This window comes from Xenopus tropicalis, chromosome 1, assembly GCF_000004195.4.
Source record: "Xenopus tropicalis strain Nigerian chromosome 1, UCB_Xtro_10.0, whole genome shotgun sequence".
In the NCBI taxonomy this organism is placed as follows: domain Eukaryota; kingdom Metazoa; phylum Chordata; class Amphibia; order Anura; family Pipidae; genus Xenopus; species Xenopus tropicalis.
Window position 1 is genome coordinate 172,813,912 of NC_030677.2, and position 12,684 is coordinate 172,826,595.

The 12,684-nt window shown below is 38.0% G+C and overlaps 1 protein-coding gene across 8 annotated transcripts in view; it reads left to right on the forward strand.

Moving 5' to 3' along the window:
* mcc (mutated in colorectal cancers) overlaps nucleotides 1–12,684 on the forward strand; it is a 164,169-nt gene that overhangs the window by 94,853 nt on the left and 56,632 nt on the right. For all 8 annotated transcript variants that reach the window (XR_001169921.3, XM_031896347.1, XM_012957487.3 and 5 more), the window contains 3 exon segments: nucleotides 783–896; nucleotides 6,221–6,363; nucleotides 12,471–12,613. Coding sequence is in view for 7 of the 8 variants with exons in the window: in XM_031896347.1 (XP_031752207.1) it covers nucleotides 783–896; nucleotides 6,221–6,363; nucleotides 12,471–12,613 (400 nt within the window). In the remaining variant the exon portion in view is untranslated.

The window sequence follows — 12,684 nt, forward strand, 5'->3', positions numbered from 1 at the left end:
AAGTTTCCATAATGCCTCACTCCTGCACAGACACCCAGACCAAGTGAACATGCTCAGTTAGTTAGGCTATGAGTCAGCTTCCTGCTGATTGGCTCAGATCCACATTCCTAAGGGGGGGGAGTGAGTTCTTAGCATTCTTGAGGGAGGGGGGAGCAGGAGAGGGGAGAGAGCTAAAAGCTCTGTGTCTCTGGCAGAGGGAAATGGACACAACTAATATTTTTACAGAGAAGTCAGTGCAGTGTTTCTGTGAGTGCTTATGGCTGTATTTACATAGACCTTTCTGATAAAGCTTACTTAGTTTTTACCTTTCCTTCTCCTTTAAAAAGAATCTGTATTGTTTCCATAATGAGTTAAGATGTAGCTCTACATGATGCCATAGTTTATGGTGCATTGGTAGATAAAGAAGCAACGCTTTGCATGTTCTCTGATTAATAAACCTACAAAGTATTTGATGTTTCTATAGTCTGGCAGACTGAGAAGAGAACAGGAAAGAGACACTTCTTTCAGTTTAATTCACAAATAAATTTAAAAAAAATACACTTTTAATGAATACTGGAAAGATCTTTAGAATGACTTTTTTTGTTGTTAAAAAATGCAATATTTGATTAGACTTCCCATTTATTTTTTGGGTTGAGATGTGTTCAGTCAGTAGCTATAACTTTATGTGACATTAATTGACATTAATTGTACAGTGTTTTGGCTGCTTTTAAACTGCTCTGTTTTGGTACTATTTCATAAGAATGAAGTGGCTGCACTTACAGTGACCGTTCTCTTTCTTTCAGCTCCATTTAGCAGCCCTGGCTTCTTTAAGGGGAGATATAGTAGAGTTAAACAAGCGCCTTCAGCAAACAGAGCGGGAGAGAGACATGCTGGAGAAGAAGCTTGCCAAGTCACAGGTAAGAAATGGAATAATAATTCTGCTAGAGACAGATCAGCCCAATGATTCACAGGATGGAATTATCCCACAAGCAGTGTATTTATTATGCCTGATATAAATTAGGAAGTATTACTAGAAGGGATGGGTTACTTCTGTGACATCAGGCCTTTGATTTCCAGCAAAACCTGCTTTGGTTCTTTCCCACGGAGTTCACACCCAACAGTGCTTGCAGGAATATTTAAAATAATGATAAGCTGACATATAGCTCACGTGTATAAAACCAATAATAAAGGCTCATTGTAGTACAAAGTAGTTGTAATCAGTCTTGTAAATTAGTTATTAGCATTATGGTTTTTTCTCTTGTACAATTTACTTTTTACTGAATGTCTACAAGCAGGTAGAATTTTAAGGCAGAATTTTGGTGGTTAGCGTTGACGGCACAAAGGGAACTTTGTTGCCTTTGGGAAATTGTCTCTCCTGGGGCGACAAAATGCTGGAAAACGTTGCTGTCCTGAGCAATGGGAATCATTGCCTGTAAACACGAGTCACCCCAGTGAAATTGGGAATAGGAAGGCATTATGGAATACTCTCTTGTCTCTCTTGTGAGAGGAGATTTCTACAGACTACAGAGCAACAAATCTGAGAAGGGAAATATTCCCAGGCTTTAGAATACCCAGATACCAGTGCTGTTAAAGAGTAGTTAAAATCTGACCCTGGTAAGTATAAGGGAGGTGGGGAGGTGGGGTGCAATAAATCTTCGCTACCGCAGGTGACCAATCTCCCCGAAATGCCATCACATCGGCAAGAATATAAATTGCCGTTGAGATGGCATATGCGTCATTTTGGTTTTCTGAAGTTGCCTCACAAGGGAACTTTGGGCAACTTTGGAAAACCGGAGCAACTCGCATGCCATCCCACCAGCGATTTTACATTCTTACATTTCTTGCAGGTGCATTTCTTCACCCTAAGTGTGAAAACACGTGGAGCTACTTAGTAGCAGCTGCTTGTCACGGCTACTAAGGGTAAGAGCCCACGGAGTGAGTTATTTGCCTGCAATAGATCTATGCTGTCGCGGGTGAGTAACTGTTCCAAAAAGGCTTCCACCGGCAAAAATAGAAGTCGCAGACGCCCTTCGCATCACTTCAGTAATCTGAAGTCTCTCAAAGTTTCCTCCTGCAGGCAACTTCGTGCGACTTCAGAAACCGAAGTGATGTGAAGGGCTGGAAGCCTTTTTGGAGCGGTTACTTGCCTGCGATAGCAGAGATCTATTGTGGGCAAGTAACTTACTCTGTGGTTTCTTACCCTAAACACCAGAAAATTCCCTGCCATAGACAATAGTGAGATTTGCCTCTGCTAAAACACACATAGAGACAATTAGCAGTAAATGATCAGCATTGTCTATTTTTGTACCCTAAGAGCAGCAGCAGTAGTTTTGTATCAGCGCTATATCTGCGCCCATACAATCATATCATAGGAAAAATCTACTACAGTTCTGCTAATTTTGTAAACAGCCTAACACAACTTAAGACATGGGGGCAATCGGGCAGTTTTTTTTAGTTTTTTCGTTTAATGTAATCGTGCCAGGTCTGTGACTGACCTGGGAAGCAGAACTACTTAGGAGTGTCTCATGCAGGTCTTATAACTCACTGTTTCTCCACCCTTTAATTTCCACTTTCTATTGTCCCTTAATTAAATCCGCCCTTGTTCAACTCTGTAGCGATTGCTGATCTGGCTACATGTTCTTATAGTTTGTTAAAAATGTAACAATATATTTTTGGCAATGCATTGTCATGTTATACCTATGATTATATCTTGGCCCAGAAAACAAATGCAATGTCAAGAAAAGTTCAGTTGTCTCATTAAAGAAACTGCAGACTCAGGCCGCCTGAATCTGCATTATAGTTATATTTAAGCCAGATTTGCCTGGTACTTCAGTTTCTTGTAAAATCAAGAGCTTCTCATTAATGTTTATGGATGGCTCTTCCATTAACATATCTGATTGCTGTTTATCTAGTCTAATCATCAGATTGTATATATAAATTCAGCAATAAATCTGCAGCTACGCTCTAATATTTCTTGATTACACAGGGTTTTTAGAGCAAAGCTATTAGCATGAGTCCAAAGTAGAAATGATGGGATTTAGGGTTTTACTGTACTTTCTTATTTTTTTTGCTTACTTTCATGTTAGGAGCCTCCAGACATTTCTTCCATAAATTATTATGGGGACACAGGCTACAGCCAGTTGTTTATTTACTGCAGTACTGCTTCATTTGTAGCCATCCGATCCCTTAGCTGGATATCTTGCTTTATAGAGGAAAATCCAATCTGCATTTAATACCCAGGTGGTGTACTTTCAGGAAACTGCATTCAATAACAAATTGTCAGGCAGAGCTATTGTGGCCTCTGGACTTCTTATAACAAACTTAATGCAAACGTTGACGTGTTTAAAACAAATGAGGGGAAAGCTTCTGCTTTTTATGGGGGCTCCTACACCTACAAAAATGTATATGTGGAGTACTTGAAATCTTCAGTGGGTTAAATACCCAGGAATGCTAACCAAGCATAAAAACAAGAACTGTGCCCCATGGGGCATTTCTAAAGGACCACTAAGGCTCCCATTAAAAATACACTTATTATAGTGTAGAATTCCCTCTAGCACCTAAGAGGTGAACTTGCGCCCCTAGTAATAACCAGTCTCTGGATATGTTTGCTTCACAGATTAGTCATTCTTAGTATAGCTCAATATATATCACTATGACAGATTTACTCAGTCTGGACTCAGTTCTGGGTGGAATTAAAATTTTGATTGCCCGTATTTGAAGGTGCCTCAGTATTGGCAAACTTTAATGCTGAATCGTCAGAAAGGGGTAAGAATTCCTTTGTTTTTTGGCCTGCATATCTGATGATTCAGCTCTAAATGTTAGTGGAGTGGATAAACTATCTTTCCTGCGACTTGTGGACGTGGGAAAGATTGTAATAGTAACGTGTATGGCCAGCTTAAGCCATGGAAGATAGTGGCACCTTATAAGAAATAATTTTTTATGTACTTAGTAATCATTTAACAGTGGTATTTGGGTGCTGAGGGAAATATTAAGAAGAAATCCTGCTTACACATAAATATTTTCAGTAGCAGTTAAGCTGCTTTTCAGAATTAAGAACCCATTTTTAAGGACAAGGATTTCTCCTTGAGAAAGATTGGAGGTTGTAACTTTCAATGCAGTTAAAATGTGTTGTTCATTTAGTATGTTATAGAATGGCCAATTCTAAGTAATTTTTTAATTGGTCATTATTTTTTTTTTTTAGAGTTTTGAAGTATTTGCCTTCCTCTTTAGAATCTTTTCATCTTTCTAATGGGGTCACTGACCCCAGCAGCCAAAATACTATAGCTCTGGGAGGCTACAGTTTCATTGCTATTATTACTCTTTATAGCGTATCTTTCTATTCAGGTCCTCCCCTATTAATATTTCAATATCGGATTCAAACCACTAAGCAACCAGATAACTGCTGAAACTCCAAACTCATTGTCCCTGAGTCTGAGCTTTCAGAAGGAACCAGTGCTACACATTAGAACTGCTTTCAGGTAACCTATTGTTTCTCCTACTCCCATGTAACTGAAGGAGTCCCAAGCCAGACTTGGATTTCTTACTATTGAGTGAGTGCTATTCTGATATCTAATGGGAGCTGCTATCTTGCTACCTTCCCATTGTTCTACTGATCAGCTGCTGGGAGGGGGGTGATATGACTCCAACTTGCAGCTCAGCAGTAAAGTGTGACTGAAGTTTATCAGAGCACAAGTCACATGGCTGTGGCACCCATATGGTTAGCCCCATGTGCAATTTTAAACTTAAAATATTAAATATTAAAAAAATCTGTGTTTTTGAAAAATGGATCTCAATGCAGGATTCTGCTGGAGAAGCTTTATTAAGCATTTTTTTTCCCTTTTATTTTGATTTTGTAGTTGAGAACTAGCTGAGGTAACTAGCATTGTCTGGGAAATATGATGAAACACCTTTAAGTCATAAAAATGTTTTTAACAACTGCATTGAGAAAACATGTTTTTCCTTTAAATCAGATTGATAATATTTTAGGTTTGGAGTCAGGGACTGGTCTTAAGCTGTAAATTGAAATTGCCAAGGCAAGATGTACTGAAAATTGAAACATTTGAAAACCATATTTGTAGGAATTATGGATATCTGTGATATGAATACATACATACTACATTGGCACCACCTGTCAAGAGATTTTTGCTTCAGTAACATGAGGCTAGGTTGTACTAGCCTCATGTATAATTCTATTGATACCAAAGCTGTGCTCTATAATTCTGTACACACTATAGCTGTAGTGCATGTCTTGTCACTGCCGAGTTGCTTTTCAATATGGAATGCCACAGTGTCACTGGTCAGATGCTTTTGGGGTAAACAGATGGCAGGTTGAGCTCACCACATAGTTTATCATTTGCTACAGTGCAGTGCTAAATAGTTCTCTGGTTTTATTACTGTTAATGTTGTTATTATTGTTATTTTTTTTTTATAAACACCAACAAATTCAGCAGTGCTGTAAAATAAAAGGGTGTAAGCAATTAACATGCAGATGACATACAAAAAATAACCAATAACTGATACAAGATGTACAGAGGGCCCTGCCCAAAAGAGGTATGGATTTGTGAAATCTGATTGGTTAGATATATTGGCAGGTGTATTGCAGGATTTCATCATTATTTTCAGCAAGAATTTGCTTTTGACCCCCTCCTGTATAAGATGGTGGTACCTGCAATGTTTTGTAGCATTTTGGTTGCACGTATGTATTCAGGCTGAAATCCGTCCCATGTAAGCACTGAGAAATGGATGACATGCCTGTCAGTACTTCTTCACCAGGGAGCTTTGGGCAACTTTGCAAAGCCAAAGTGACACATATGTTTTTCTACTGATTATTTACATTCTCACCAGCAGGAAAGCTTTTAGAGGAGATTAGTCACCACTGCTAGAAGAAAAAAAATGCCCAAAAGTTGCAGGTTCCATAGCAGAAAAGCTCTATCGAATACAATGATGTTTTACTGAGCTTATCAGTTATCTGCTATGTAAACTGTGCCATTTAGCCATATTTCAATTTAAATAGCAACCCCCTCAGCAGTTTTGCTTATATTTGCATATTTAACATTTAATGTATACAGGTACTATTCTTTTTATGGGCAATCCAATCATAATATCAGTTTCATATTGTAACATATGCTGTCTTTTTAACAGTAATAATTGCTGGTGTAAATGTTGATGTAATTTGGGTTGTGTGATGTTGTTTAACCCCTCTGTAATTGGCCTTTCTTCTTCTTGTTTTTCCAACCTTTAGTGTGAACAGGCACATTTAATGAGGGAGCATGAAGATGTTCAGGAGAGGACAACATTACGTTATGAGGAGCGAATAACAGAGCTACACAGCATTATAGCTGAACTAAATAAAAAGATTGATCGACTTCAAGGGACAACCATAAGGTACAGTTCTAATGGAATTCCCAGAAATTGTACAGAGTGTAAGGAAACCCCTAGCCTCTTTAGTACTCATTAAAGGAGCTGGTATTTCATAAGCCCATAGATGACAAAAGTCTAATTAAATCTGATCATAGCAAGAATAAGTTGACTGATTTCAAAGGAAGCGGGAGGGAGGTGCAGCACTTGTCTGTTCCAGAGACATTACAGTGTTAGTGGTAGAAATTACATGGAATCTGGAAATATATGTGCTGGTTATAATGGCCATCTGTTTTACTGCAGAAACCGAGAACATTAAAAGTACTCCTCAATCCACCCATGCAGGGTTAGGGTCACCTTTTTTCTCTGTACCAAGGCCAGTTCAGCAGGAAAATCATAGTATGTGTGAGCTGGATTATGTTGCTTGAAATCTGCCCAGCTCATTTATATAGTGGGGGTAACAGTGCAAGTAAATAGACAAAGTAAAGCAAGCTGTGCTTTTTCTGCCCAACTTTTTTTTTTTGTTTATTTGGACAACCCATGTTTATGAAAAGGGTGTTTATGTGGAAGCTGTACTTGAGTAAAGTACCGCCCTAAATGATTACTATGCTGTGTATAGAAATGTATAGCCATCCATAATTAACTGGTAAAAGGGCGATCCCCAATATGTATTGGACAATATAGATTGATTGTGTTACCAGCAATGCTTAGTATGCTGCATTCATTCTTATGGAAAGCACTTTTATGCAGGAAAAAGTAACGCTCTGCTAAACTTCTGGTTACCTTCCTATGCTGATGGCTGCATCCTACACTAAACATAAAGCACTGCCCTGACTTGCTGGTCCCTGGTACATATGTGCCAGTCTGGGCATGCAAGCGATATCACTGCAGCAGACAGTGTGGCAACTTCAGAGGGGCATTACATTTTCTGGTTCCATGATTTACAGTGGTGTGAAAAACTATTTGCCCCCTTCCTGATTTCTTATTCTTTTGCATGTTTGTCACACTTAAATGTTTCTGCTCATCAAAAACCGTTAACTATTAGTCAAAGATAACATAATTGAACACAAAATGCAGTTTTAAAATGAAGGTTTACGTTATTAAGGGAGAAAAAAAACTCCAAATCTACATGGCCCTGTGTGAAAAAGTTATTGCCCCCCTTGTTAAAAAATAACTTAACTGTGGTTTATCAATTTCAATTTTCAATTTCAATATCAATTTCTGTAGTCACCCCCAGGCCTGATTACTGCCACACCTGTTTCAATCAAGAAATCACTTAAATAGGAGCTACCTGACACAGAGAAGTAGACCAAAAGCACCTCAAAAGCTAGACATCATGCCAAGATCCAAAGAAATTCAGGAACAAATGAGAACAAAAGTAATTGAGATCTATCAGTCTGGTAAAGGTTATAAAGCCATTTCTAAAGCTTTGGGACTCCAGCGAACCACAATGAGAGCCATTATCCACAAATGGCAAAAACATGGAACAGTGGTGAACCTTCCCAGGAGTGGCCGGCCGACCAAAATTACCCCAAGAGCGCAGAGACAACTCATCCGAGAGGCCACAAAAGACCCCAGGACAACATCTAAAGAACTACAGGCCTCACTTGCCTCAATTAAGGTCAGTGTTCACGACTCCACCATAAGAAAGAGACTGGGCAAAAACGGCCTGCATGGCAGATTTCCAAGGCGCAAACCACTTTTAAGCAAAAAGAACATTATGGCTCGTCTCAATTTTGCTAAAAAACATCTCAATGATTGCCAAGACTTTTGGGAAAATACCTTGTGGACCGACGAGACAAAAGTTTAACTTTTTGGAAGGTGCGTGTCCAGTTACATCTGGCGTAAAAGTAACACAGCATTTCAGAAAAAGAACATCATACCAACAGTAAAATATGGTGGTGGTAGTGTGATGGTCTGGGGTTGTTTTGCGGCTTCAGGACCTGGAAGGCTTGCTGTGATTGATGGAACCATGAATTCTACTGTCTACCAAAAAATCCTGAAGGAGAATGTCCGGCCATCTGTTCGTCAACTCAAGCTGAAGCGATCTTGGGTGCTGCAGCAGGACAATGACCCAAAACACACCAGCAAATCCACCTCTGAATGGCTGAAGAAAAACAAAATGAAGACTTTGGAGTGGCCTAGTCAAAGTCCTGACCTGAATCCTATTGAGATGTTGTGGCATGACCTTAAAAAGGCGGTTCATGCTAGAAAACCCTCAAATAAAGCTGAATTACAACAATTCTGCAAAGATGAGTGGGCCAAAATTCCTCCAGAGCGCTGTAAAAGACTCGTTGCAAGTTATCGCAAACGCTTGATTGAAGTTATTGCTGCTAAGGGTGGCCCAACCAGTTATTAGGTTCAGGGGGCAATTACTTTTTCACACAGGGCCATGTAGGTTTGGATTTTTTTTCTCCCTAAATAATAAAAACCCTCATTTAAAAACTGCATTTTGTGTTTACTCGTGTTATCTTTGACTAATAGTTAAATGTGTTTGATGATCAGAAACATTTTGTGTGACAAACATGCAAAAGAATAAGAAATCAGGAAGGGGGCAAATAGTTTTTCACACCACTGTAGTTGCTCTTTAAACAAACACTAATATTTATGATGATTACTATTCATAAAAAATATACAATAAATAGACTTGGCATTTAGAAAGACTTGTAGTGTATACAGCATAACTAAAATGCAGTTTATCAGCAATCTGATGTCTGGCTTCTTATGACTAGTATTAATCACCACAAGTTTGTGATTTGTAATATATCTAAAAATCTTTTAGATAGATAAAATTTAATCTCTTGTAAAGTATAACCTTATTCCAAACATACAAAGACCCCCGTATCTGTTGTTAAAGGCTTCAACAGTGGTTTCAAGTGATATGTGAAAAGACACCCCCCATCATTTTTTTTTTCCCTTCATCTCTGATTTGCTGTTTAAATAAAGTTGTTTTTTTTTAAAGATTTAACTGTCAGGGTTAGACTGGTATATCAGAATACCGAGACAAAATTAAAAATGGCCATGTGTTTCACTGCAGAAACCAAGAACATTATAAAAGTACCCCTCAATCCACCCATGCAAGGTTAGGGTCACCTTTTAGGTCAACATTTTCAATAATTACAGTTATACTAAGGGGGCATATTTATTAAAGCTAGGACTGGGGAATCTAGAAGGATTGCCAGCAGCTAGTCTGTTTTTTGTTTGCTCAGAAATTTTGGACTGTCAGTAAAGGTTGGTAAGGATTTGACACATTTCTCAAAGCAGATACCTGTGTTAATTCAGCAGAATGTGTTTGCTTTGAGATTTGCTTGTCAGCAGCACTGTGCAGTCATCTGAATCCTTACTGCGCAATGCAAATCATATCAGGGAATTTTTTTATCCCGACATGGGAAAATAGTCAGATTGTTTGAAGTTAACATAGTAACTTAGTTGAAACTGTGAAATGCTCTATACTATTGTCTTAAAGTCATGGTGATGCCTCTATACTCTTTGAGCAACTTGTGTTGAGCAATACCATCCACCAGGGACTGTATAATTCAGCATTGATTCATTGATCCCATGTGATATGCCTATGTACCACTGTGCTCCCCAGTCCCCATTTATATGCAAACTTATAAATTAAACCTGTTTAAAAAAAAAAAAAAAAACACAAAACACAATAATTTAGTAAGTTAGATTGAAAAAGAGATACACTTGCATCAAGGTTAACCTTTTATGTCTTTATGAAACTACTAGCTGATCCAGAGGAAGGAAAAAAAATCTCTTCTAAAGGCTCTCCAATTTTGCCTCAAAATTTTTTTTCCCCTGACTCTAAGATGTTAGTGAGCACTAAGCACCCCATCTGGGTTCTTTGTATATTGAGCTCAATTCATACATTACAGAGTTATAAAGAGTCTGTCAGGGGAATGGTACAGTTTGAGGGGTATGTTCATTTAAAGCTTACTGGCAGTTTGTTCCACTTATGGGGATAAACATATGCAAGATGCTTACTTATGTTTAATGTGTCTGTCCCAGACAGAAAATGAATCGTACAGAGCCTCCACAGCCTGTTGCGTTCCATTTAAAAAAATAAATACATTTTGTTGGCCCTTTAGCAGTTAAGTTTGTTTGTTCAGCCAAAGTGTTTAATGGCATGAACAAACATCTGGTGAGTCTAATAGAAGCTGAAACCTAGGAAGAAAATTGTGAATACTGCACAGCTACATCAAATATTTACACCTCCTTTTCCTGGTTTATACCTTATTAGGGCAAAATTAGGAGCACATTGTGACAAAAGAACTACAGTCGTTCCAGTTGAAGTGAATGTTAGTGCCTTGGTTTGAAATACCTTGAGCTCCATTTCTGTCACTAGTGGAGTGCACTGTACTAACATTTGGGGCTATGTAATAAAGTATTTACTGTAAATCCTTCCAAATGTTTTCAGAAAGCATTCAGCAGTTTTACTATATTAATATTGTATTATATTTCCTCTAGATGAGCAGGCTTTCCTGCACTTGCTTAAATGTGGAATCCATTTAATTATGTATTATAGGATTTTTTCTCTTTTGTTTGGAAATGTAATCTAACTGACCTTTAAATATCTTTGTAAACCTACCAACTCTCTCATGAGTCTCTTGCTACAGTTTATTTTACAAGGCAGCTGTGTCTCTTACTTTTTTTAACTTTGACACTACAGACAAGTTTATTAAGATCCTCTTGATTTTTTGGCTCTGTGCGCAAATGATCTTTTGTACGCACAGAGCGCACACTTTAAAATACTGCGCACAAATACTGTGTACCTGAAAGTGGCTGGTTAAAAATAAGTACAAAATAATGTGTTTGCACAAAGACTGTTCTGTGCGGACCTCAATTGCACTGGGCTGGATTTGTGAGTGAGAGGAAAGTTTGGTGGTTATTAACTCATTGGTGCAGGTCCAAGATCCATTAGAACAACCATTCAGATTTATTAAACAATGAATTGAGGGTCTGGTGTTGATTCCATTAGGATACTAGTTCTTCTCATTGTTATACAAACTTTTTTTAATATCCGTTTGATTGCTTGATCTGTCTATGTATGTAGCAGTACTTGTAAATTAAACAGTGTGGTTTAAAACAATACAGTAAACAGAAGGGAAACAATAAGATAAAAAATATATGCAACTGCATTCAAGATAATGTTCTAATTGTTAAGGTACAAAGGAGGAAAGAGGTTCCTGTCCTGTCCTCATTCTTGAGTACATTACATTCTTGCCACCCTTACAAATTTACCTGCAAATATATTGGCACTGGCCCTAGCCGGTGTTTTGCTGGGAGGCCGATCAAATACCAGGTGGTTGGCAACCATAAATACAATACATTTGTATTGCTGTGTCATGGATTTTAGTGTGACAGTTGACATTTCATACTATTTTTATGACATAACTAGACTAAACTAAATGTTATATCAACGCCAAGATGTTTTAAAGACCTGGTACATCCATTAGATGTTAATTTATTACAGTTATCTATTGTTTTCACATTGTAAGACCTTGCAAGACATTGTTTTTGATTAATAAATGTGTTGTACGGGTAGAATGACGTCTATATATGCTGATCTTCCTGCTGGGCTACTCTATAAAAAGTGATTATTACTATATTTTGTAAATGTGAACTTAAACTTTACCTGTCTGAAAATGTAAGGGTTTCTATTTCATTATTTGAGCTATATCTTAGTATTTCTCTCATTAGTTGGTGCTATTACTTACTTTAGTTTATATTTGATACACATCCCTTCTATGATACTATGCTTGCTAGTCACATGCAAGCAGTCTTCTTTTTATCAAGTATATTTCATTATGCTCCTTACCTTAGCACAAAGTAAGATGGCTGAATGACTTGGTGTGAATTTCAGCATCGGGTGAATTTTAGCACTTCTAGCCAAATTATTTGGGCACCAATCACTCTTTTTTGTGGGGCCATAGTTTCAAGATAGATAGCGTTAGCTGCATGACTGGAGAATAATGCTGATCCTCTAGTGGGCCTCCATCGTTCCCCCTCCCACACACATGCTCTTTTTGGTTCTAAAGGCCCCTAAATTATAGCCTGGGGTTGTATTTTCAGTGGGCACTGTTAATCATTTCTTCTGCTTAGAAATGTATTCCTTTGATGTGTTCCAGGGAGGAAGATGAATATTCTGAGCTACGGTCAGAACACAGTCACAGCCAACTTGAAACCAATGACGACTCACGCAGTATGGACCAAGACCAAACCTCAGTGTCAGTTCAAGAAAATCAGTCCACTATGGTTACTGTAGATATGGGTAAGTATTTACTTTTTAGTAACTAAAGCACATGATCATAAAAGTTCCCTTTCTTATTTTGTATACTGTGT